Source organism: Orcinus orca, chromosome X (assembly GCF_937001465.1).
Source record: "Orcinus orca chromosome X, mOrcOrc1.1, whole genome shotgun sequence".
NCBI classification, from domain to species: Eukaryota; Metazoa; Chordata; class Mammalia; order Artiodactyla; family Delphinidae; genus Orcinus; species Orcinus orca.
In genome coordinates, this window is record NC_064580.1 from 81,160 (window position 1) to 105,363 (window position 24,204).

Consider the following 24,204-nt stretch of genomic DNA (forward strand, 5'->3'; position numbering starts at 1 on the left):
GGTGGGGCACTCGGCTCCCAGAGCAGGGCAGCTTCCCTCCCAGCGACACGCCTGACGCCCGCCTCCCGGCTGTCACCCGGGCACCGGTCAAGATGACACCTGCTCGCAAAGAGCTATTTCTGTCGCCCGCACGGACACCAGCGCTGCCTGACTCATCACGATTCCAGACATCACGGAGACGCCCGGGGCCCCCAGAACACAGGCGGGCTAAAAACTCAGCCTCATGGGAAAGCACGGCCATCCCTGCGCAGCGGCAGGGGCCCCGGGAGGTGGGCCTGCACGAGCAAGCGCCCAGGCCAGCCTTCTCTAAACGCAGTCTCGCATGGCCAGCGCCCCATCGGGCAGACGCACTAGCTGGGGCGGCGGAAACGACCGTGGCTCCGACTCTGCCAGGGCAGGATGCAGGGCAAGTGCGGCACAGCCCGGGGTCAGCATCCAGTGGGCCGGCCCCATCCGAGCCGAGACCCAGGGGCAGCGGCCAAGCCCGGCGGGCGGCGCAGGGACACAGGCGGGCATGGCGCCCACCAGAGTCCACCACTGAGCTGGGAGGCCCTGCAGGCCGGAGCTGCTTCTCCTCCGACCCCAGGGCCCCTCGCCATCGGCTGGCGGCAGGCTCCCCAGCTAGACCTGCCAAGGGCCCGCTGGACGGACAGCAAGAGTCCAAATGTGAAAGTTTAAAGCAGAGGCGCCAAAACAAAGATGAGAACGGCTGGCCCTGCACGTGGGTTTGTTCAAAAGTCCTCTAGCCACCACAGGAGAGGGACCGGCGTCGAGAGGCCACATGAGCCACGGAGGTTTCCAGGGGAGAAAAGGTGGCTGGAGAGCAAAGTCTCAGACCCACGAGGAGCTGGGCCGAGCAGGGCGGCTGCCGTGAGGGGACAGGCCGGGGCTCCACGTCCACGAGGCAGGGTCCTGAGACGTCGGCTGGGTCTGCACCCCCGGCCAGAGGATGCTGGGGCCCCACAGGGCCGGAAGGCAGGGCTGGGGGCGTGGACGGGACGGGGGGGCGGCGTGAGGGGTCACATCCGTGGGCTCAGGGACCCGGGGGCCCACGTCCGACCCCTGGGTCCTGGGAGCATGGATCAAGGGGGTACTCAGGGCCCACCCTGCGCGGGGCCGTGACCCGCGCGGTGTCCGAGACGGTCAGAGTCCCCAGGCCAGGCTGTCACCGTGTGGAGGAGAGATCAGGTCAACACCCAGCACTGTCCCCCGGGGGCGGCTGCGCTGGGTTCTTGGTGCCCCGTGCATCCACCTGAAGGACCCCACGGGGCAGCTGGACGGGCGTGAGCAGGACCAGGGCACGGTGACAGCGGAGGAGAGCGTGTGCAGAGCCCGACAGTCAACCGCCGGGGGAAGGAGGGTCGGGGAAGCTGGACGGGTGTGAGCGGGACCAGGGTGCGGTGACAGCGGAGGAGAGTGTGTGCAGAGCCCGAGGGTCAAGTGCCGGGGGACGGAGCGTCAGGACCCGGCTTGGACAGGGCGGGCAGCACGGCCATAGCGGGCCCTCGAGGGCTTGTGACGAGGTCTGAGGGACGTCGCAGTGGACGACCTGGGGGCCTCGGGGCTGCTCAGAGCGCGCAAGGCGCGGGCGCCACAGGCAGGGCAGGCAGGCGGACACAGGCCGCAGGGGCAGGACAGCCTCCCACGCATGACACAGCCTCGCTGCACACCTTCCCTTGGCCCCGAAACCAGCGCGGACGCCCCAAGCTGGCAGCAGGGCCGGCATGTACGAAGCACCCCCCATCCCTCCACAGTCCCCGTCTGCCCACAAGGCCAACCCCACCTCCCTCAGGCCATCCTCTCCGGCCACACCCCCATCTCCACATGCCCTCCTCCCCACACCTTCCCCAGCTGCCCTCCGCCCCATCATCTCCCCACGCCCCCCACCATCTCCTTCCACCCTCCCCCCATCTCCCCATGCCCTGAGGTCTGCCGACCACCCACGGCTCTGCACCGAGTCCACATTCAAACACCAAGGGGCGAAGGGAGCCAGGAAAACTCTCCTCCCGGACACTCCCCCGATGCCCGCCCCAAGAAGCACTCACTCCACGCAGTGCGTGCGGACGTTTGTGGGAAACGTCACGGGAACACATCTGCTGTAAGGTGAAACTTCTACCTCTTAAAGGCAACCGTGAATCGCGTATCCCAAAAAGTGATTCTGTAAGACCAACAGCCATCCTGGAACAACCAGGCTTTCATGAACAGTTCTGCGTGGAGCCAGGACCCCCCCCCCCCAACCAAGATCAAGTCACAGCCGCCATGGGGGGAGAGGGAAGGGCTCCCCAATCCAGGGAACACCCCGGCGCAGCCTGTGTGCACCATGTGTGCGCCACGCACACAAACGGTAACCAGCAAACCTCAGACCTCCTCTCTGAAGAAGATCACCCTTAGCTGAGTCCACTTTAAGGTCTCCACGTTCAGATTCTAAACAGACTTTCCTTCTCCACAAGCAACAAACACACATGCATCAGCCACTTGCAGACAGAATTTCACAAGTTGAAGGATAGAGGTCAGACAGAAAAGTACCAGAAGCCCTGTAAAAGTTGAGACATGATCCCAGGAAAAAAATCCAGTTACACTACCAGCAGAAAGCAGGTCTTTTTTCCCACCCCAAACAGCCTGGCTTGATTCGATGTGATTTTTTTTTGGCCACGAGATGACCTTTCACTCCTCGCCTGGGCGAAAATACAAGTGATTAATGTGCCGAATATCCGTGAGGCAGCAGAACCTCCACTTGCCGCAAGGTCCCAGGTGGCCATGGCTTTTCAACTCCATGGTCCCCTTACACGAATTTACAAAGCACACACGAGGCACAGACACGGGGTTTGCTTCTGTGCGCGCTGAGGAGAAGCACCGTGATGTTTACAAGCCGAGTCGTCACTGAAGCCGCGGAGAAGGGCGCTCCGGCTGGTACGTGCCTGCGATAAAGCCCTTAAAACAACAACAGGCGCTCGCGGCAAACCGCGCTCTCCTTTCCAACAGCGCTGCGCTGTCATTACCCAGGGCGCCACACGCTCCAACGACACGGGGAGGCTCGCTGCGCACCTGCGGAGGGTCGAGTCCCGAAGCCTCCTACTGCCCGAGGTCGACACCTCCCCGCCTCGCGCAAGACGCACCACGACGTTGCCCCGCGCCGCGCCCGGGGTATCCGCTGCTAGAACTCCAGGAAAAGAGATGCCGGCGGCTCCCTTCACAGCGCTTTCCCTGACAAACTGCACGGGCACACCTGCTCTCTGCGCGCACGGGCGCTGTTCCAGGGGAGCCGCGCATAGGCGCAGGTGGAGCCCCCCGAGCCCAGGCAGCCCCCCACCCCGACCTCGCCAGAGGGGCGAGGGGCCCGCGGACGCAGCGGACCCGCCCGCCGCACCTGCTGGAAGGCCTTGAGCCTCTTCTTGAAGCGGGAGGGCAGCACGAAGTCGCAGCCGCGGGCCAGCGAGGCCAGCTCCTGCCGCAGGTCGGGGTCCTGGCGCAGGGACAGGTCCCGGAGCCGCATGTCGGCTCGCATGGGCCGCCGGGGCCCGGGCCGGGCGCGTTCGCGGGACTGGAGCTGCGGCTGGCCGGGGCCGGCGGGGTCGGGGTGGTCCGGGCGGCCGGGCTCAGCGCGCTCCATGCGTCGCTGGCCGGCGCTCTGGGGGCCGGGCCTCGGGCGCGCGCATTCCTCAGTCGGGGCCGGGCGGGCGCACGCGGCGGGGGCAGGGGAGGCGTGGCGGACGCGCGGCCCCTCCCGTGGCCCGGGCTGTACTCCGTGGTGCTGGACGGAGCGCCGGACGCCCGCCCCGAGCTGGCCTGCTGCGCGCGGAGCTGCTCTCCCGCCGAGAGCCTCCCTCAGCTCAGCCTGTAGGCAAGCCGGCAAGGGCAGCGGACCTGGAGACGCCGCCTGCCGGCTCCTGGGAGGGTGGGCCTTCTCTCCGGACAAGGGCAGCCTGTCCAGGACTAAGCGGACCCTGCTACAGAGCCCGCGGCCGGCATCCCGGCCGCGCCCGCCCAACAGCCCACGTGCGGCCCAAGAGCTGGTACGTCGGGAAAACGGCCCCAAACGAAGGGGGCACCCACCAGCCCTTCAGGAGTTGAGAAGATACACTTAACCGGCAGAGGATGCTCTGACGGCCTTTGTTTAAACTCGGGGTTGGGGTGGAATTCAGGGTCTTACTGCTCTCGCCCTGTCGTACACGGCTGTGTAGGGTGTAGTGGAACGCAGATGACATAGATGGTGTGAGTGGTGTGGAATACGACACAGACGATGCATACTGTCGTGTCATGTGAGCGATGAGAGCACGCGACTCAGCCCCTGACACGAGGATGAACCAGCAGCAGAGCCAGGCCCCCCCTCTGGGTGGTCTTTTCCCCCACATACCGTCTAGATCAGGCCTGCATGTCCCACCCCTGAAATCCCAGGACCCCAGGAACGCCTGCTCCGGCCAAAGCTGACCTTCCCTGCCCCCTTCCCTCTGCCCCAGACAAAGATGTTGGGAGATGACCTCGGGTCCGAAAGGCACTTCACCCATCCACCCTCCTCCTTGTCTTTCTAATGGACTTTTTTTGGGGGGAGGGTAGCTTTTGTTTTACAGAGACGCTGGGCAGAAAGTACAGAGCTCCCGTGTGCTTCCCCTGCGGAGCCCAGGTTCCCTGTCACAAACACCCCGCACTGGGTGCTGCATCTGTTACAGCGATGAGCACACAGGATGACCCCATACTGATATGCTGCTATGAACAGAAGTCCACGGTTCCCCCTAGGGCACATCGTGGTGGTGCACATTCTGTGGGTCTGGACAAACGCACAGTGACGTGTGTCCACCATTACAGCATCACACAGCGCAGGGTCGCTGCCCTGGAGCCCCCTGGGCCCAGCCTGCCATTACAGCATCATGCAGCGCGGGGTCCCTGCCCTGGAGTCCCCTGGGCCCGGCCTGTTCATGTCCCTCCCCAACATTGACTTCTTACTGTGTCCGTATTCTGTCCTAACCCTAGCTGGGATCTGCCCTTCCCGGCGTGTCCCCTAGCTGGGATCACAGGGCTGCAGCCTCTCAGACCCGCTTCCTCTTTCATTTGCACCAACACCCCGCCCCAAATTCCTCTTCAAACTCCTGTTCAGGGGGCTGCCCTCTCTCCTGTCCTTCCCCTCTGCCTCTTTCCCATCTCTTTACCCTATTTTGTCCTTCTTCCCATTCCCAGAACATCCTCAAAGATTCAGAGGTTGGCTGGCGACCCCTCTGGTTCTCCAGACACGCAGACGGGGCAGTGTATGCCCCGCAACGCGGCCACAGAACCAGCCTAGCTGGTGTAGGGCCCCAGGGCCTAAGTTCTGCCCTGTCCAGACCTGGACACAACACGCAGGAAGGCCCCCAATACCACGCCCCGGGCAGGGACCAGGTTCAGGACAAACTTCTGATTTCACGGTGTCAGCAGCGGGTCATCAGTGGCTCAGGGAGACTTCCGGACCCAGGCGCAGCCCTGTCACTCCGCGCTACGTCTCTGCCACGAACAGCCACACCTGCAGGCTCACTCTCGTTCCCCCTCCCCTGCAAACCCCAGGGAAGAGGTGCTCCTCCTGTAGCTTGAAAAACTGTCCAGGTCCTCCACTGGGGGCCCCTTCTATGCTGCTCCTCCCAGGGGAAGGCAGAGCATGTGTCCTGCCCCAGACCTGGGCTTGTCCCTGTGCCTGGCCCTGGCCAACCAGCCCACGGGATGGCCGCAGGTCCCGTGCCGGCACAGACTGGGGAACACAGACTGCCGAGAACACAGGGGCTGCTAAGCCCAGGGGTGAGTTTTCACAGCAAAGCTCGGCGCTGCTGCACTGAGCGTGAAAGATGAGCACAAGGGCAGGTGGGGCAGCACAGGAACTACACACCTGGGCAGGCCCTGCCCGCAGGGCCTCCCGACCATACAGACTCTACCTTTCCAAGTCAGCTCTCAACTTTTCTGTTTAAGTTTCTGTAGCGATGCTGGTACACGTGCGTCAACTGCAGTGCTGAGGGGGCATGAAACCGACACCGAGAGAGTCCCCAAGACCCCTCATGTGTAGGTTACAATTTGGCTACAAACCAGAAATTTAATCCAAGTAGAAAAAAGGAATATTTTACTCATTTCTTCACTTCTAGGTAAACTGGGGAAAAATCCATAGCTCCTCCAACGCTCAAATGTAGCTCAGGAGAGAGGGAGACTGAGGCCCCCAGCAACCTTCAGTAACGTTTCTGCCCCAGAGCAAGGGCTCACCTGCAGGACAGCCCCGGACAGAGGGAGCAGGTGAGGAAACAGGCCGCAGGCCACGGGGTGGAGTGGGCCTGGCTCAGGTAGGCAGCTGACCCTGCGCAGGACTGGCGGCTCCGGGCCGCTCCACAGACGGGGAACATCTGCCCCCCGCGGCCACTGCTCTGAGAGCAGCACACCCACCGAGGCAGCGTCTAGAACCACGCGGGCGCTCGGCACGTGCAGACACAGCATCACCGGCTCTCTTTCCCCTCCTTCAGCCCAGGCCCTGGTGCTCCGGAACCTGAGCCACCAGCCAGGCTGGAGACACTGTCACGAGGAACAGAAAGAGCCATGGGGGCCGGGGGCGGCCCCTCGCTGGCAAAACACCTGTGAAAACTCCTCTCAGCCACGCCCGGTATGGACGGTGCCCAACGCCGGCGGTGCAGACCCTGGGGCTGGCAGCAGGCCACGGGCACCCCTGAGGCCCCGGGTCTCCGCGGAGGCCTGAAGTCCCCGAGACAGCAGAGAACAGCTGATCCCTGCCACCAGCACCCCCTCCCCATGTTGCTCATCCCATGATTCTCTGAGCTCGGAGCCAAAAGCTGGCCAGGAAAACTAAGACGTGATGTACTGTCCACAATTTAGCGTCGATGCAGATAAAATAACAATTCCCGACAATCAGCTCTGCAACCCGGCTACAGAGTCACCTCAGCACTGGCCCATCTCCTGCCCCGGCTCCTGAAAGGCCCAGAGGCGGCCAGGCCACGTGCACACGAGGCCCCCAGACGGCGGCGGCTAGAGACGAGTTAGTGCCAGCCTCCTCGTGCGGTCTGAGCGATCTCAGACAGCTCATGGTGCTTCCCCTCTGGCAAAGGAGTTTTCTGGAAGTCTGCTCTTAAGTTTCTGGACTTGTCTGACAACGCTGATGTCTACGCTGCTCTGTGACGACAGCGTGTAGTCTGTAGGACGGAAAGGAGCTGACGTTTGTTCAAATGGGCTGTGGTCTGGGACTCGACACCCAGGGAGGTATGCTTCCAGACAAAAGAGGAACGGAGACCAGATTCACCCCCTGCCTAGATCCTACAGAGCATTTTTAGGAAGAAATGATACCGATATTGAACACCCTTACAGAAAACAGAGCAAGGGGTAACCACTGCCAGCTCCTCTTGGGAGGCCGGCATCCCCCTGACACCACCGCCAAGGACATCACACAGAAGACGGGAGACGGGTGTCCCCCGACCACAGACACACTGACCTCACAACACGGGAGCCCTCAGAGCCCAGCAACGTGCGAGATCATCAGCTGGGATCAGTGGATTCATCCAAGGAAGCAAGGCTGGTTAACACCCACAGATCAAGTGAGAAAACATCACGTGATCATAAAGAATTGGACAAGATTCAACACCCATTCATGTTAACAGTTCCCAACCAACTAAACATACAGGGTACCTTCCTCAACCTGCGAAGGGCGTTATGAAAACACCTGTATCTATGTCATCCTGAGGAAGACGGGATGCTTTCTGGCTGAGCCGGGACAAATCGAGCACCTCCGCTCTCAGCGCTGACCCCTGACCAGGCCCCGAGACCCCAGCTGAAGTGTTGGGCAGGAAGGAAAGTCCCAGGCACGCCGGCCGGGAGGGGTGACGCGGGACAGCTGTCCCTCACGCCAGCACGACCCTGGTGCAGAGTCCTCGAGCATCTACTGACCGCAGAACTGATCAGCGGGTCAGCGACATCACAGGGTGGGGACTCAAGTGCACGGCTGTCGGAAGTCGGCATGCGGAGGTGACGGGAAGACAGTTCCACTCCCAGCAGCACCACAAGGAACAAACGCCCCAGCAACTCGTCTAAGGGAGGCACCGTAAGACCCGCCCTCCCAGCCAGAAACCCTGCGGACAAGGACGGGAGCCGCACTGCCGGGCGGCCACTGCCCCACAGGGTCTGCAGACCACGTGGCCTTTTTGTGTAGAACTTGGCACCATGATTCTAAAAGTCTACGGAAGCAAAAAGCACCCAGAAAAGCCATCCCAACAGTCGTGCACCGGGGCGGGCAGGGTGCTGGTTTCAGCTCACCAGAACATGGGCGACCTGCAGTGCGCACACAGGTGCTCACAGGCGCGGGACAGAAGGTCCAGGAACCAACCCAGACACCTGCGGACACGGGACTTCCAGCAAAGGCGCCGGCACAATTCAATGGGAAATCATTTCAGAAAGCGACGCCGCAGCAATTGAGTAATCACGTACAAAAAAGCACGCTTCGAAACTTACTCAGACCACACATAGAAATTAACCTGAACAAGACCGTAAGTCCAAGCATAGAAGCGAAATTGGGAAAAGTTCTAGAGAAGACACAGGAGAACACCTATCTGCCCCAGGGTATGACAAAGATTGTTTAGGTTATGGACTACACTTTCGGGAACATCAAATAAGTAATCAATTGGACCTCGTCAAAATTTAAAACTTTTCTGCTTCAGAAAACACTAATAAGAATATAAGAGAAGGTGAAGGAGACTGAGATACAGACTTCCAGTTGCAAAATAAATGAGTCAGGGGTATAAATGTACAGTGTGGGAAACAGTAATTATGTAACATCTTTTTTTTTTTTTTCCCTTTTTTTTTTTTGCAGTACGCGGGCCTCTCACTGTTGTGGCCTCTCCCGTTGCAGAGCACAGGCTCCGGACGCGCAGGCCCAGCGGCCATGGCTCACGGGCCCAGCCGCTCCGTGGCATGTGGGATCTTCCCGGACCGGGGCACGAACCCGTGTCCCCTGCATCGGCAGGCGGACTCCCAACCACCGCGCCACCAGGGAAGCCCCTATGTAACATCTTTGTATGGTGACATATCATTACTAGATTCATTGAAATGTATAGAAATACCAAATCACTATCTTGTAGAACAAGAACATAGTTTTATAGGTCAATCATACTTCAAAACAAACACTCATAGCAAAAGAGATCAGGTTCCTTACTAGAGGAAGTGTGGGTGTGAGGAGGGAATTGAATGAGGAGGTCAAAAGATACAAACTTCCAGTTAGGGGATACATGTGTACTAGGGATGCAATGCACAACATGGTAAAAATAATTAGCACTGCTACATATGGGAGGTGTTAAGAGTAACTCCTAGGAGTTCTCAGCACAACAAAAGAAAAGCTATCTTTTTTTAATATATCTTTAATGTTGTATCTATACGAGATAACGAACTATACTTATCGTGGTCAGCATCTCACGATTACATGAGTCTAAATATTACGCTGTACACAAACTTATGAAGTGCTGCATGTCAATTATATCTTGATAAAAGAGGTAGAAGAAATGGAACATAAGAGAAGTCATTCACTAGGAAGACAATTTGCAGATCCTGTACATGATAAAGGAGTTGCATCCAGCATACACACAGGACTTACCAACTGAATGAGAAAACCAACGACCCAGTGGGGAAAATGGTAGAGGCTCTGAATGGACACTTCAGCAAAAAAGCCCAACATCACCGTCACCAGGGAAACGCAGATAAAGCCGCAGAGGTGCCCCCAGAGGCCCACATTCCAGAGCGGGGCAGGTCAGGGACCTGGCGATAGCCAGGGCTGGTCAGGATGGGGCAGGAACAGCCACCGCGCAGCCCCTTTGGAAGGCAATTTGACAGGCTCTTAAACAGCAAAATGCACAGGTGCCATAAAACCAGCGATCCCTCCTTAGGCCTGTCCCTAAGGTGAGTGGAGACACGGTCCTCACGAGGACTCACAGGCGAATGTGCTCAGCACGAGTACCCGTGAGCTCAAAGCCCGGGACAGGCCCAGGGTCCAGCAGACACAACACGAGGCACCCCCGCTCAGGGAGCAGTGCTCAGCAAGGAGACGAGGTGCAGAAGCACGCGCTTGAACTCGGTGAGCTTTATGGGATGAAGGACACGAGAACGCAGCTGGTAAAAGTCCGCCTGCAGTTGCAGAGGAGACCTCGAACTGCATGGACGTTGCTGAGAGCCCTGGCTGCCTCAGGGGTTGGCTAAGGCGGGAGAGGGTTTGTGCACAACTATTAACGTCCTTGGAACCCTAAATGGGAAGGCACCGCATCTCTAAAACTAAGCCATCCACTCTCGGCCACCAGAGGGACACTACAGCACCTCCCTGGACAGTCTGTCGCACCTCTGCACAGCCCGGTGAGCTGCAGCACCCTTCAGCACAGGACGCTACCGACGCCAGGCCACCCCGCTTCAAAGCGGAGACGCGGATGACACATGGGGAATGGCACTTCCCAGCCGCTCTGTGGCAGCCGGAGAAGCCCATGTCACAGCCAGGGAGACGCAGATAGAGGTGGAGGTCCAGGACCTCCACCCAGGGCGCCAACAGAGCCCTGCAGCTGCAGGCCTGAGAGGACCCCTGTCTGCCACAGGCAGCCCCGCAAGTCCAAGGACCAGCAGCTGCCCCCCACCTCCTCATGGAGACGCTGCACCCACGTCCTCCTGGAGACCCTGCACCCACCTCCTCGTGAGCCCCCGGACCCTCCCCTCAGCCCCTGTCCTCTGTATCCTGAGGAGCCCCGTTCCGTTGCCCCTGACCCCCGCCCGGGTGCCCAGCTGGGTGCTGGTGCCACCCCCAGAGCTCCGCCATCCTCCCCAGCAAGCGTCCTCCAGGGCCCCCCTGCGTCCCTTCTCCTGGGGCCCCGGGGATCCTCAGGGACCCGTGCACCACGCGTCCTCACTCTCCCTTCCAGCACGGCCTTGCAAAGGTGCTTCCTTCTTCCAGGACCACTGATGGGGCACCTGCAAGAGGCAAGGAGCAGGGAAGGCCCCGCATCACCTCCCCGGGGCTGCAGCGCAGACAGTCGGGAAGCGGGAAGCAGGTGGCTCCAGGGGATGAAGAGGTGCACGGTGGGTGGTCAGGCTGGCAGGACACGCAGCACAGCCCGGGAGCAGTTCCCAGGCCCAAATGCTGTCCCCGACCCCCGCCATGCGAGACAACCACCACTCTGGCCCCGGCAGGTGTGGGGGAGCATCCACGGGGACCCTGCCGCCTTCCCCTGGTGGGGACCCAGAACGGTCGCACCCGGCCCCTGAAACGCGAACTCTGCCCAGAAGACTGATCCACGCCGCTCCCGAAACCTCCTCCTTTCATCCCGGTCTAATTACACACACGTTCGTACCAACAGCCCGTGTGGGGATACGAAGTGTTCTTCAGCACACAAACGTACCCCTGGAACACGTTTGCGTGGACAGGCTTCCTGTGGGACTGCGCCTTCCTGGACACCCGAGCCTAACCACGCTGTTAAGAGCAGGCAAACAGGGAGCCATGACAGCGGGGTCTGACCTCTGACCCACCACAGGGTCTGCTGGCTCTGTGCTGTCAGGACACTGCAGCCCGGGGCAAGGAGGTGACATCGTGAAGGGACCGGCCAGCGGGCCTCCCGAGCAGACCTCGGCCTCGGTGCTGTGAGCATGGCGGGGTGGATGACTGTCTGCGGGGCAGGGGGTGGCGGGGGCAGCCCTGGTCTCCACCCCAGATGCCAGGGCCCCTCCCCCAACTGCAACAACCAGAAACGTGGCGCACGCGGCCGTCGGGTGAGCAGTGGTGCTGTGGCCGCAGACCGACACACTCACTGGCCCCCCAGGCTCTGTGCTGACAGCTGGTCTCGGGGCACCGGCAGCTCAACTTCCACCTAATCCTGAAAAGCACAGACTCCAGAAACGGCACAGGGTCACTCGGACAGAAACGTTCCCACGTGGGAACACCACGGACGTATTTCCGAAAGCACGGACGCCTCCGCCGTGGCCCCCCTGCAGGCCTGCCCGTGGTGTGAGTACAGCGGCTCCGAGCGCCCAGAGCCCCTGCTCCGCAGCTTCCCCACAGGGAGCCGATGCGACGCGGTCTGGCACCCCCGGTCCTGTCCTAACCACGCGGACCGGAGGCGGTGCACACGCGCACACGTGGGCCCAGCTCCCGCCGCAGTCACACGCGCCAGCCCCTCCAGCCGCACTTCCCGCGGCGACACCGCTTCCGGGCCAAGGTGAAGACTGTGTAGACGGCAGGGCCCCTGCTGCGGGGTCCGAAGTGCCTCCTCAGAGCACCCCCATCCCCTGCACTGACTGACTGCCTCCACTGCTCCGAGCACAGGTCCTCCCAGGGGTTCCCAGCAGCAGACCCTGGAACGGGGTAGAGACACAAATTCCACCACCACCGCTGCCCCCGAAACTGGAATTCTGGAAAAGGGCTCAGCAACTGTTTTCACGGGCCTCCCTTCCACCTGTCCACCTGTCCCCACCCACACATCCATCCAGCCTCAGGACTCTCCCATCCACGGTCCACCTGTCCCGAAGACCGTCTCATCTGTCTCTTCATCCATCCGTCCCCAGGGCCCTCCTGAAGGATGTCATCAGCTCCGCCAAGCAGGTCACCAGGTCACAACACTCACAGAGGCTCCCACAGCACTCTCTGCTGTGGACCTGTTCCCAAACTGCCCTTCAAGGCTCTGAAAGACCCGCTGAGTCTGACCTGAGACCCACACAGAACTGCCTAGAGTGCTGAGAAAATGAATGCTCCAAAGAAACAAGTGTAAAGTAAAAACAAAAATAAACAAAGAAACAAGTGCAAATCCTAGGCAATGCTGTCACAAATAGGGGTGAGGGGTGGCACACAGCTCTGCTCTAGACAGTCACTAACCCAGCTCCTGAGGCCCTGGGCTCTGACGCGCCGCCACGAGGACTCCCCCTGCAGGCACACACCACCGGCGACTCTGCGGGTGAGTCCTCTGGGGTGGGGAGGGCCCTGATTCTGCCCCCCTACAAGCCCCATTCAAAGGTCCCATCCAACATGGGGCAACGTGATGGACGTGTTGTGCCTTTGTGGGGCCCTGGGGATAATAAAGACCCAGGCTGAAGGTACCTGCTATATGGGGAACCCATGGAGATACTCCCTGGCTTTAGCTCCAGCACCCTCCTGAACCAGGACTAAAACAAGACTCAGCCAGGACCACTGAAGCAGGGCCCAAACCAGGGCTGAACCAGAGCCCTGGGCCAGATCTCCTGAACCAGAACTTGAACCAGGGCTCCTAAACCAAAACTGATCCAGGACTCCTGACCAGGACCGGACAAGCAACTGAACCAGGGCTGAACCAGGGCTGAACCAGGAACCCTGAACCAGCACTGAACCACGGCCCCTGAACCAAGACTCAGCCAGAGCCTCTGAACCAGGACTGAACCAGGCCTCCTGAACCCGACCAGACAAGGGCCCTGAACCAGGAATGGACCAGGTTGAACCAGGACCCCAGAGCAAGGAATCAAACATGGCTCCTGAACCAGGACTAAGCCAGGACTGAACCGGTGCTGCCCTGGACTGGGTTCGGCCATGTAGTGTCCCCCCCGGGCCACAGTGGCCATCCAGTGGCCGAGCCTCAAGTCGGCCCCTTTCGACCCAGCAGCCTGGACAAGGCCTGGGGAAGCTGGTCCACGGGGGGTCCACAGGCAGCTTTGGGGGAGCTGAGGACTTGGGGGCGAGGCGATACCCACCATCGCTGGGGGTGGGCTGTGGCCAATCTGCATCTCAGGGCCCTCAGGCTCCTCACGCAGCCCTGTCTGTGGCGGCCCAGGCAGCACCCGGTGGACGCCGGGTACCAGAGTGAGGCGCCGGCGCCGTTGGTGGCGCATGCAGGCTGCGGGCGCGGGGCCCTGTTTGGGAGGCCCGAGGGGACAGGACAAGAGCACTCACACACACCCCACCACGATCCTGAGAAACCTCCTGGTTCCACTCGTCAGGAAGAGAACGGAGGGCGTCTAGCTTTGTGCCACTTCAATGTGGCAAACTCCTGACCAGTGATAAAAAGTTCTCAGTATTTCCCCTCCTTCCTGCACAAAGATTCTCGTTGATGCCAACTACGAAAACCAGAAATCGTTCTTCACTAAGAGATCCACAGAATGGAACATGGCCAAGCTCAGCCCCTCTGTGAAGTCACGGTCACTGTGCAAACTCAAGGCTCCCGTCAGAAACGCTCTCAGGATCCTGACCTTCTGCTCCGAGGACTTTCAGGCCCTTTCTGTCTCCAACACATCTGCAGGAAAATCTAAGCATGCGTCAAAGTAAACACACGTGACTGCTGTGTGTACACGCATCTGCACATACACACGAGCGTGTCTCCAAGGAACACACTTCTAACCTAGAACATGGTCACATGTCCTGAGGGAATCAACGGTTAACTGGATACCCCCAAAACTACAAAATAGCTGCAGAGAAAGATCTAAATAGATGGATAATAAATTTAACCAAGGAGGTGTGACACCTGTGTGCACACAACATTGCTGAGAGAAACTATGGGGCACGTAAGTAAACGGAGAAACACCCAGAGTTCACGGGCTGGAAAACTCAGCTGTTCGGGGGCATCAGTTACACCCAGCTGATCTACAGATTCAATGCAATCCCGATCAAAATGCCAATAGGCCCTTTCTGTACAAGTTCATAAGCTGATTCTCAATGTTAGGTGGAAATGCGAATGTCAGCATAGCTAGAGCTGTTTTAAAAGAACAGAGTTGGCCGTACACCACCCACTTTCCACATGTTAGTCTACAAAGCGCCCCAGAGTGAGAACACAAACACAGATCAGTGGGTTAGGGATGAGAAAATAGACCCAGACGCATACGGCCAATTGATTTCAGACAATGCAACTCAGTGGGAAAAGGAGAGATTTCAAAACTGCTGTGTTCCTGGATATCTTACACCACATGCAGAAACTTATGAAACGGATCAGAAGTTTAAATGCAAAAGTGAAAACCAGGAAGCTTTTAGAAGGAAAAGAGCAGATAACCCTGAAAGCTTGGGATAGGCACATATTTCGTAGATTGGATGTAATAAATAAGAACCATAAAAGAATAAAATTGAAAGAATCAAAAAAGTAACAGCTTTTGCTTTCAAAACACATGTTAAACAAATGACAAAACAGGCCACAGACTGAAGAGAAATATGTGGAAACGTGTCTCATAAAGGAGCTGCATCCAGATTCCACATAAAGAGCCCTTACGACTCAACGACAGAGAAATACCCAGTTTTCAAAATGGGCAGAAGATTTGGACAGGCGGCGCACAATGGCTGATAAGTCATGAAAAGATGCTCGCTGTCACCAGAAAACAGGGAAATGCAGGTAAAACCATGACACACAACATGCCCGCCGGGACAGCTGAAGTAGAAGTCTAAGGACAGCCAGTGCCGGGGAGGCGTGGACGAGGACCCGCACGCACGGCTGGGGAAACGGGACATGACACCTGCCTCAGAACAGTGTAGGGGCTTTGGAGGCTTTTCAGTTTTGTTCTGTTTTTTAAGTTAAACACACACACAGCGCACAGCCCAGCAATTCCACTCCAAGGTCATTCATCCGAGAGAGACGCAAACACCTGTCCACACGAGGTTCTCAGCAGCTTCATTCATGAGAAGCACACACAGAAACAGCTCGAGTGGCCCCCAGTGCTGAAGTGACAATCAGGCTGTGGTCCATCCACGCAACGGGATCCTACTCGGCAGGGAGAGGGAAGCGCAGGCTGCGCAGCACCTCAGACAGATCCTGGGAGCGGGAGTGGCTGCCTGGGGCGAGGGGCACGGGGCCTGGGGGCAGGAAGCGCTCTGCTCCTCGGCGTGCTCACACGTGAGTGAGTGTGACGACCGGCCCGCACACCTATAGGCACCATTCGCTGTATGTAAACTAACCCCCACAAACTGGACTTTTCAAAAATCAAGGGCTAAGAAGAAGCCCCTCCCTCTCCCTGACACCTCTACTTCCACACTCAGGGAGGGGCTCAGCTGCTGCTGGGCTGGGGGGTCAGCCGACACGCGCACCCCTCAGCAAACCCACCGTGGAGGTCTGAGTGTGTGCAGGCACCCGGGACGCAGCAGGCGGCAGAGAGATAAAACAGAGCCCTTCGCTTCCGATGGCGATGGCAAGTGGGGAGAGGAGGCACAGCAGTGAAGGGGGAGGGACAGTGCCCAGGGTCTTTGCAGATGGGATAAAGTCAAAGATCTGAGCTGAGGTCCTCCTGGAGGAGGGTGGCCCTACATCCAATGACAGGGTCCTTCTAAGAGACAGAAGGCGAGAGACCCAGACACAGAGGAGAAGCCCCGGGAAGACGGAGGCAGAGACGGGAGGGATGCGGCCACAAGCCCAGGGACGCCCGGAGCCCCCAGAAGCCGGAAGAGGCGGGAAGGACCCTCCCCTGGAGCCTCTGGAGGGAGCGCGGTCCTGGGACACCTTGACCTCAGACATCTGGTCTCCAGGATGGGGGAGGGTGGATTGTTGCCTGTCACTCCCAGGACTCTGAGGTGTCCTGGGCTGTGCGAGGAGGGTCAGGACCCAGCCTCCTCCCCACCGCTCCCATGGGTGAGGGCCTCACGTGAGTCTTACTTGCTTCCTATTAGTTGTTAAAGAAACAAAGGTTCAGAGCTTTCCTCACAGCACTTTACGTATGAACGTTTTTCTGAAATTAATTATCCACTTCTTGGGGCAAAAGAGCTCTTATCATTTTGTCCGAATGAGAAACATCCTTTTGGGTTACTCGCTGCTCGAAATCCAAGTGAAGCGCGCCATAAATTCCAAATACACTGAGATGTGCTTAAAGTCACCTTCAAGTACCAGGCAAGGTCCATCATCACTTTTTGAACACTCTTGGGACGACTAAGAGGAAGTCATTCTGTTTTCCCTCAAAACCGGTTTCTCGTGCTGACTTGCTGTATCTGGTCATGAAAACCACAGGCCAGATGAGGGGTCTTCAGTCTCACCCCACCTCCGTCAGCACTTCCTTTCATTCACCACCTTTCCATCCTGGCCACGCCCCCCAGGCCACGCCCCACCCCTCCAGGCAGAAGCTCATCTCTCTGCGGGCCCCATACAGCGCAGCGCAATGCGATAACGAGGTCTTGCGGAAACACCATTCCCGCCATGTCGCTGCCCTCGGGAAGCCCAGCAGCCGGCCACAGAGGCAGAGAGATTACCCAGCCCTGAGCTCTGCTTCTGGCTCAATCCCAATCCGGCTGGCGCGGCCCAGGTGCAGCAGCCTGCCGTGCAGCGGCTCTGAGCATAAACATCTGGTCCTCACACTTGGAACATAGCCACCCCCCCACGTCCCCTCCCCCCCCAGGCGCCCTCCCCCAATTCAGGGCACCCCCTAGTCCCACAGCTCACTTCCTCCACGCCCCATCCCTCCAGACAGAGAGGAATGGCCTCTCCCTGCTGTGAACACCTACAGAACTTAACTTCCACAGGTCTGTGACTTCCTACTTGCTGCGCAGAAACACATTCTCTTCACATGCATCCAAGTCACCCTCCTTGCATGAGCTGATCTTTTGTAGACATCTCCAGACCTAAGGGGACTCACACCAAGTCATGGGGTCACGAAACACAAGAATTCATCTTCCAGCAGTGTCCGCCAGGCTGTGTCACCGGAGCACACTTAGTGGCAAAGTGGGGAGCTCCCCACAGAAGGCCTGAGGGATCCCAGGGCGGAAGAGTGCCTGAGGGTGGACGGGCAGGGGGCTGTCACTGCTAGAGAGATCTTGCTGAGCCCTGGCCCTCCTCACGTACCCACCTCCTCAGTTCAATGGGGGCTCAGGCAGGCCTTCTGGAACACTGTGGTTCTGCAGGTCAGTGGGGGCACTGCAGACGGTCAGACTCAGGGATGGGTCCCAGGACACACGTTCCTGCAGATCCAAATAAGCCTCCTTCGGGGCGTTTCTACAGGGTCTCCCAAGCTGCCTCTGGGTCTACCTCCCATCCTCCTTGGAGGCTCACTTTCTGGAAAATATCCTTGATCTGTGAGAACATGTCAGACACCCGCGAATCACTTGGAACCAGACGAGTTCCTTCCGGACTGACATCCACCTCTCACCCTCCCCTTCGTGGCTGGGAACCAGCAGACTAAGTGATGGGGGAAGTCCCTCCTCCTGATATGCTCAGTGCTGTTGATGGGATGGATGCGGGCTCAACCGAAAACACTTCAATGTTATCATCAAGTCTCAATGGAACAGTCACACTCCTTCAGGCTTAGGCGTAGGCTAGGGGTACGATATGCACCAACCATACGTTTTCCCGTAACACCTGGAGACGCTTTATTACTTTTAACCGACACTATTAAAAATCAAAAAGCACCTTTTGTAAAAATTAAATATACTGCTGTCCCAGAATGACGACCAACTTGGGAATGTGTCAAAGACAACATTTTTCTGTGTGCGAGACTTTGCTGGCAGAGGGAAGAGGCTAGCCATGCAAGCGCTTTCATGCCTGACCCTCCTCCAGCATCTTCAGCCACCCTCAGCTACACACGTCAGGCGACCCGAGTTACCTCCGCAGGCGTTAGAAGGAAGAGTAACTTACTACTCTCGTCCCTGCGGATCGACGAGGCCCTCGAACAGGTGGTCCACTCCGGGCACTAGAGGCGGCTCCCAGGGGGAGAGCGGTGGACGCGGGGGACGGGCTGGGCGCCCCTGGGCTATCCAACCCGCGCGGCCTGCAGGCAAGGGCCGGGGCTGCGAACGGGGGCCCGGGCTGCCCTGCGTCTCCCCCGACCCCCTCGGGCCCCCCGGGCATCTTGATCCTCTGCAAGCAGTCTTGGAGCATTGCCTGCGTGCTGGACTCGCTGAGCCAGCACAGGAAGAGTTCGTCCACCTTCATCTTCAGGACGGGCTGCAGGACTTTGCCGGGCGGCATCTCCGGGGCTCGGACCCACCTTCCAGGGGGACTCCTTCCTCCTGCACAGGTGCCTGGAGCCGGGACCGAAGTCCGGCCTGAAAGGACCTCCGCGTAGTAGGCGACGGCCGCCAGAGGGGACGAGCCCCACGGGGGTCCCGGACCCGTGGTCCCGGGTGAAGGCGGCCGGCCCGGCGGGCGTCGCGGGCCCGGGGTCCGGTGTGGGGTCAACTGCCCGGCGGGCGTCGCTGGCCCGGGGTCATGGGTCAGGGGTAGGGCGGCGCCCCGCCCAGGGGCTGCGCGGACTCGGGGGCTCGGCGGAGGCGGAAGGCCGGACCGCGGCGGGGCCCGCCCAGCTCAGGGCAGCTTCAAAACGGGCGCGCCGGCTGCGCTCCCAAAGAAGGTCGCCTATGTCGTGCGTCACCGTGACACGTGGCGTCATCACGGCGCCGCCCGTCGGCGCCCACGACTCCAGCCGTGGCTGTGCCGGGGCGTTTCAGTGGGCTGGACAGCGCTCAGGAGCTGGAGTGGGGACGGGGGCGGGGGATGGCGGGCACCCCACCCCATGTCTTTCAGCTTTTAGGCTTTCTTGGGGTGCGGCCCGCACCAGCGACGTGCCCTTTTGTCCGCGGAAGTGCAAGCATGCGCGGTGCCATCTCGCCGGGATGGGCGGGGTTAGTTGGCCGGTCTGTTGGGCATTCGCAGTGCATGCCTGTAGTGGCGGCGCTCGGGAGGCCCGTCGGTGGAGCATGAGCAGTGCGTGCCCGCCGGGAGCTAGTCGGAGGCTGGACATTGTGCGCGGAGAGGGCGCGGTACAGGGGAGGAGTATGCGCAGTGCGTGCCCGCCGACCGCGGGAGCGAGCGGGAGGCGGGCGTGGCGGCGGTTGCGGGGAAATGCAGATTTTAGATAAAACGGGGCCCCTTCAGACCGCAATGGTCGCGGTTGCCTTAAATGTGTTAAATGATAGTGACGGGTTGGAGGCGTGCAGCTGCTTTAAAGCTGGCCTTTCAGGCTGAGAATGAATTGCTTTTGTAATTGCAAAAATAATAAGTTTATTTTGATGGAAGTGGAAGTAATTACTTAAATGACTTTGGCCCCATGACTAGCTTATTTCAGTTTATCCTTTTAATAGTGTCGATAAATCATCCACACAGCACACGTGCACCTCTTTTTTTTTTAATGCCTTGATTTTTTTTTTCTTTTCTAAGTTTTTTTTTCTCTTAACATTATGAGGTTTCACTTGGGTTTGCTCTCTTTTAGGAGGTAATTTCGAGGTCTTATGAGCTGGGCTCTCCTATTTCTCAGGAGTATAAATATAGCTAGACTCACTAAATAACTCTTAAACTATGGTTTTATTTTGTGCCTACAATGATTTCAAACTTCATTTGTGTTTGTTGACTGAAGGAAAATGCACAGCCTGAGAGTTGAGTATTATGTTTTATTCCGTGGACTTGCTGAGGACTTAAGCCAGGGAGGTAGCCTCTCAGATGGCTCTGAGGGACTTCTTCCAAGAGGTCAGGGAGGAGCCAGAGTACAGAGGCCTTTTTTGCAACAAAAAATAAGATAGTTGGAAGGTTACTGTTAATGAAAGAAAAACAGACATCTCAAGTTAATGAATTTAGCACTTTTCTATGGATGGGAAGATGCTAAAGATAGGAAATCACTCTTTTGATATGCACCGTAGCTATCTGGGACCAGTATCCTGCTTTTCTCCATCCTGAGTCCCCCCAGGGTGCACAGTCCAGGGTGCCTGCAGTGGCTGAGAGCTTGATGGATGCAATATCCTTTGTTTACTGATATGGCTTGAAGATAAAAATCCGAGTATCCTGTGTCAGGACAGGGCCATAATGCAGGAATTCTGTGCGGTTATTTCTATTCATTGGGAAGCTAATGCTTGTGTGCACAGGCTGTGACTTCTGGAGAGAAGTAAATATTAATACACGTCTCTGAGTTTATCACATACAGACATCTTGTCCAAGAACAAATGTGCTTTTCACTCGGGGTCTGTAAACGAGCTGCCATTCATCCACGTGGTTTTGGGTGGGGGTGGGTGGGTGGGGAATGGTCTTTTTGAGTCCCTGCACAAGACGGCTTTATACGCCGGGGCTCGGCGGGGCCTAAAGAAAGGTCTGTGCGTCTGCCAACGGGACAGCAACAAACTCCGGGAATGAAACAGAACCTCCTTCAGTCTGTGCGGTGGATCCTGCCGCAGAGGACAGAGAGGTGCTGTGTGGCCCGAGGACGGCGGGGCAGAGGCCGGAGGGGCCTGGGATGTGCACCGCCCACCCCTGAACAGAGGCAGGACACTGCTGATGGCAGGAATGGAAGCACTGCTGGCTGCATCCGCCTTCCAGGGGTGGCGGAGGTCTCAGGGCGGTGGGGCGGGGTGTGGGGGGGGTGTGTGGACAGCGTGCAAGTGGAGAGGAAGATCCCAGAGGGCCCCCTGTGGGAGGGCATGCACTGCGCATGCTCCCCATGTGGGAGGGCGGAGCTTATCCAGGGGAGTGGGAGGGAGGGCAGTCCTTCCTTCGTCCACGGGAGCCCAGGGCCCTTCTGTGGCCATCAACTCAAAGCCGGTGGGACACACCAGCTTCAGCCCCAGGTAGAGCTGCTCGGAAAGGCAGGCGCTCAGAACACCCTGTGGCTCTGAGTCACACCTGCCTATCACCAAAGCCCAGGTCGGGTGGTTGATTGCACACTCAGGCGTGAGGCATGAAGACGCCCTGGACAGAGTGTCCTATGTGGTCAGTCTCACTGGTCCTGGGCTGACCCTGAGCTCCAAATATACGTGTTCTGTGCAGCTAGAGGTCGGAGTGATCAAGTTGATATCTTCCACGGCTGTTCCACCTGAGTTTCTTCTTTCTTCCCTCCTTCCTTTCTTCCTTTCTTTCTCTCCTTCCATCTTCCTCTCTTCCTTCCTCCCTCCCTCCCTCCCTCTCTTTCTTTCTTTTCTTTTTTTTTTTTTTTGGTCTTTGTCTTTCTCGTGAGAAAGGACTCCTGAACAGCCACGAGGGTACATGTGTTTGATTTCACGTGACTTCCTCTCAAAGTACTTAACGGGGAGTTCCATCAAGTACAGTGGGGGCTCTTTTCTGACTGGCGTGTCTTTTCCATCTCTGTCTTTTCCCTTCCTTGTCTTTATTTGCTTTGCTTTATTCCCGGCTGATTTCCTTTTCAGCCTTGGTTTCTTGCTGGATAAGACTTCCTTTCAGACCATGTGAAAGTGGAGGAAGTGGCTGGTGCATCCCATCGCTGTGGGGCAGCCCCGGCAGACACATCCCGTTACGGGAATACTGCACATTCCCTGATTGTCGAGGAACCATTTCCTTCCTGTGAACCTCGCTCACCCCTGCACCCTCTAACTTGTGGGACTCAGACAAACCCCGGACCCAGTGCCCCCGAGTTTCCCTCCATTGAAAGCAAAGTGGTTTCAGGGAAAGGTTTCCAGACACGGAACCAGGGATCAAATGGCCTTTGAACATTTTTTCAGCATTCCTTATGTGCTAAGGTTTTCCTGCAGCCAGGACAAAAAGGAGGGGGAAATCCATTGAACGTTTCCTATATAAGTAGTAGCATTTTAGGTAAAATGCGATATGGACCTGATAGTTAAAAAAAAAATTTTTTTTTGTTAGCACCCATTTTGATAAGCTTTCAAAGAATAAGAATGTTGAACAAAAGAGGGAAAATGAAACGAATTCATAGCAGTTCTAAGCAAACTAAAGAGAACTGAAAAATCTCAAATGCTAAAAAAAAAAAATTTTAAAGATTGGAGGGGGGAGGGATAAATTGGGAGATTGGGATTGACATACACACAGTATTATACATCAAATAGATAACTATAAGAACCTACTGTATAGCACAGGGAACTCTACTCAATACTCTGTCATGGCCTATATGGGAAAAGAATATGAAAAAAAAAAGTGTATATATAAAACTGATTCACTTTGCTGTACACCTGAAACTAACACAACATTGTAAATCAACTATACTCCAATAAAAACTAAAAAGAAAAAAATGGGGAGTATGCATATAATATGCCCTTTTATCCACAAGAAAGAGTTTTACAGAAGTTGTGTATGTGCATATGGTTTTGTACTGTTTATAACGAAACTTTCCAGACATCCACTGATGGTCTTGATTCAACATCCCAGTTCTAAATGCTGGCTCAGGACCCCATCCTCTAAATGACCTTTGACTCTGCCCCATTTTTTGTTGTATTTGTCCAGCTGTCAGCTGTAATGGTTGTGATCCGCTGTAACTTCACGACATCAGCTCGCCCGCCTCTATCAATCCCTTGTCTTTTAATTTACTAACAGTTTATTTGTTATGTTGGGACGCAGCATAATTAAACGGGTTAGTATTGGGTCATCTGAGTGTGTGCGATACGCCTGAGGACATAGATAAATAAAACAACTCAGAGATCCGGAAGTGGAATGGGGTGGGAGAGAGGAATTATTTAATTAGATAATTCAACATTCAATTATACAGTATGATGCAGAAGGATGATAGAAAAGTGAACGTGGGGAGACAGGACAGGCTTGCAGGGGGTCGAGGGGAGTGCTATTTAAGCAGAGTTGTTAAGGATAATTAATAGTGGAAAGCAGGCTGCGTGGAAAGAACACACAAGAATTGAAGCTAGAACCATTGTTTGAGGGTCTGTCGTGAGGGGCTTCTGTGCCAGGCAGAGACTTTGGACGTTCTCATGCACAAATACCTTAAATTAGGAGGCTGGAAAAATAGTGATCATGTTAAGTTATGGTGGGGTAGTTGGTAAAACCATGAGGAAACATAGTGATCATGTTAAGTTATGGTGGGGTAGTTGGTAAAACCATGACTTGCATTAACCTGGGAGGCAAAACATGTGCCTTGTACACCGGCAGCTCTGGGAAACCATCTGAAAACAAGACTGCAGGCTGGTTGTGACCAACTATATTCCATCAATTTCTACATGAAAGAAAAGAAAAGAATGGGCCAATTTGCCACCAGAATTTTACAGAGAATAAGGGCAAGCCCCCAAATTGCCAGGTTAGAAATTGAACCCATTTTCTTTCATCCAATCAGAAGTGTGTCCACTATAACACAACCTTGGAGAAAAGACCTAATGCAGGTTTGATTCCCTTTATGAAGACTTGAAAGAACTAGAGCGAGCAAATTGGGGGTGGGGGACTCTGAGAAAGAGCCCAGAATCCTTGTCACTGAGTTTAGAGAGAAGGGCCAGCCCATGTCAGCCAACTCCCAGCCATGGATACAGATGCACAAGGGAGAAGAAATGATGTTATTGTAACCACGGAGTTTGGGGATGGTCATTACACACGACTAACTGCCTGATACACAAAAGGCAGACTGTTGAAACGCAAAAGGCAGGGATTG

General features: G+C 57.0%; 1 protein-coding gene across 6 annotated transcripts in view; it reads right to left on the minus strand.

Annotated features, from left to right (window-relative positions):
• Nucleotides 1-19,422, minus strand: part of PPP2R3B (protein phosphatase 2 regulatory subunit B''beta) — a 52,698-nt gene extending 33,276 nt beyond the window's left edge. For 2 of the 6 annotated variants that reach the window (XR_004480240.2, XM_033417443.2), the window contains exon 1: nucleotides 18,522-19,417. Coding sequence is in view for 4 of the 6 variants with exons in the window: in XM_033417443.2 (XP_033273334.1) it covers nucleotides 18,522-18,854 (333 nt within the window). In the remaining 2 variants the exon portion in view is untranslated. Of the gene's footprint in view, nucleotides 1-3,367; nucleotides 3,737-18,489 lie in introns of those variants that run through there. The other 4 variants (XM_033417444.2, XM_004286274.4, XM_033417445.2 and 1 more) reach the window with 4 other exon arrangements.
• Nucleotides 19,423-24,204: the final 4,782 nt, after the last annotated feature.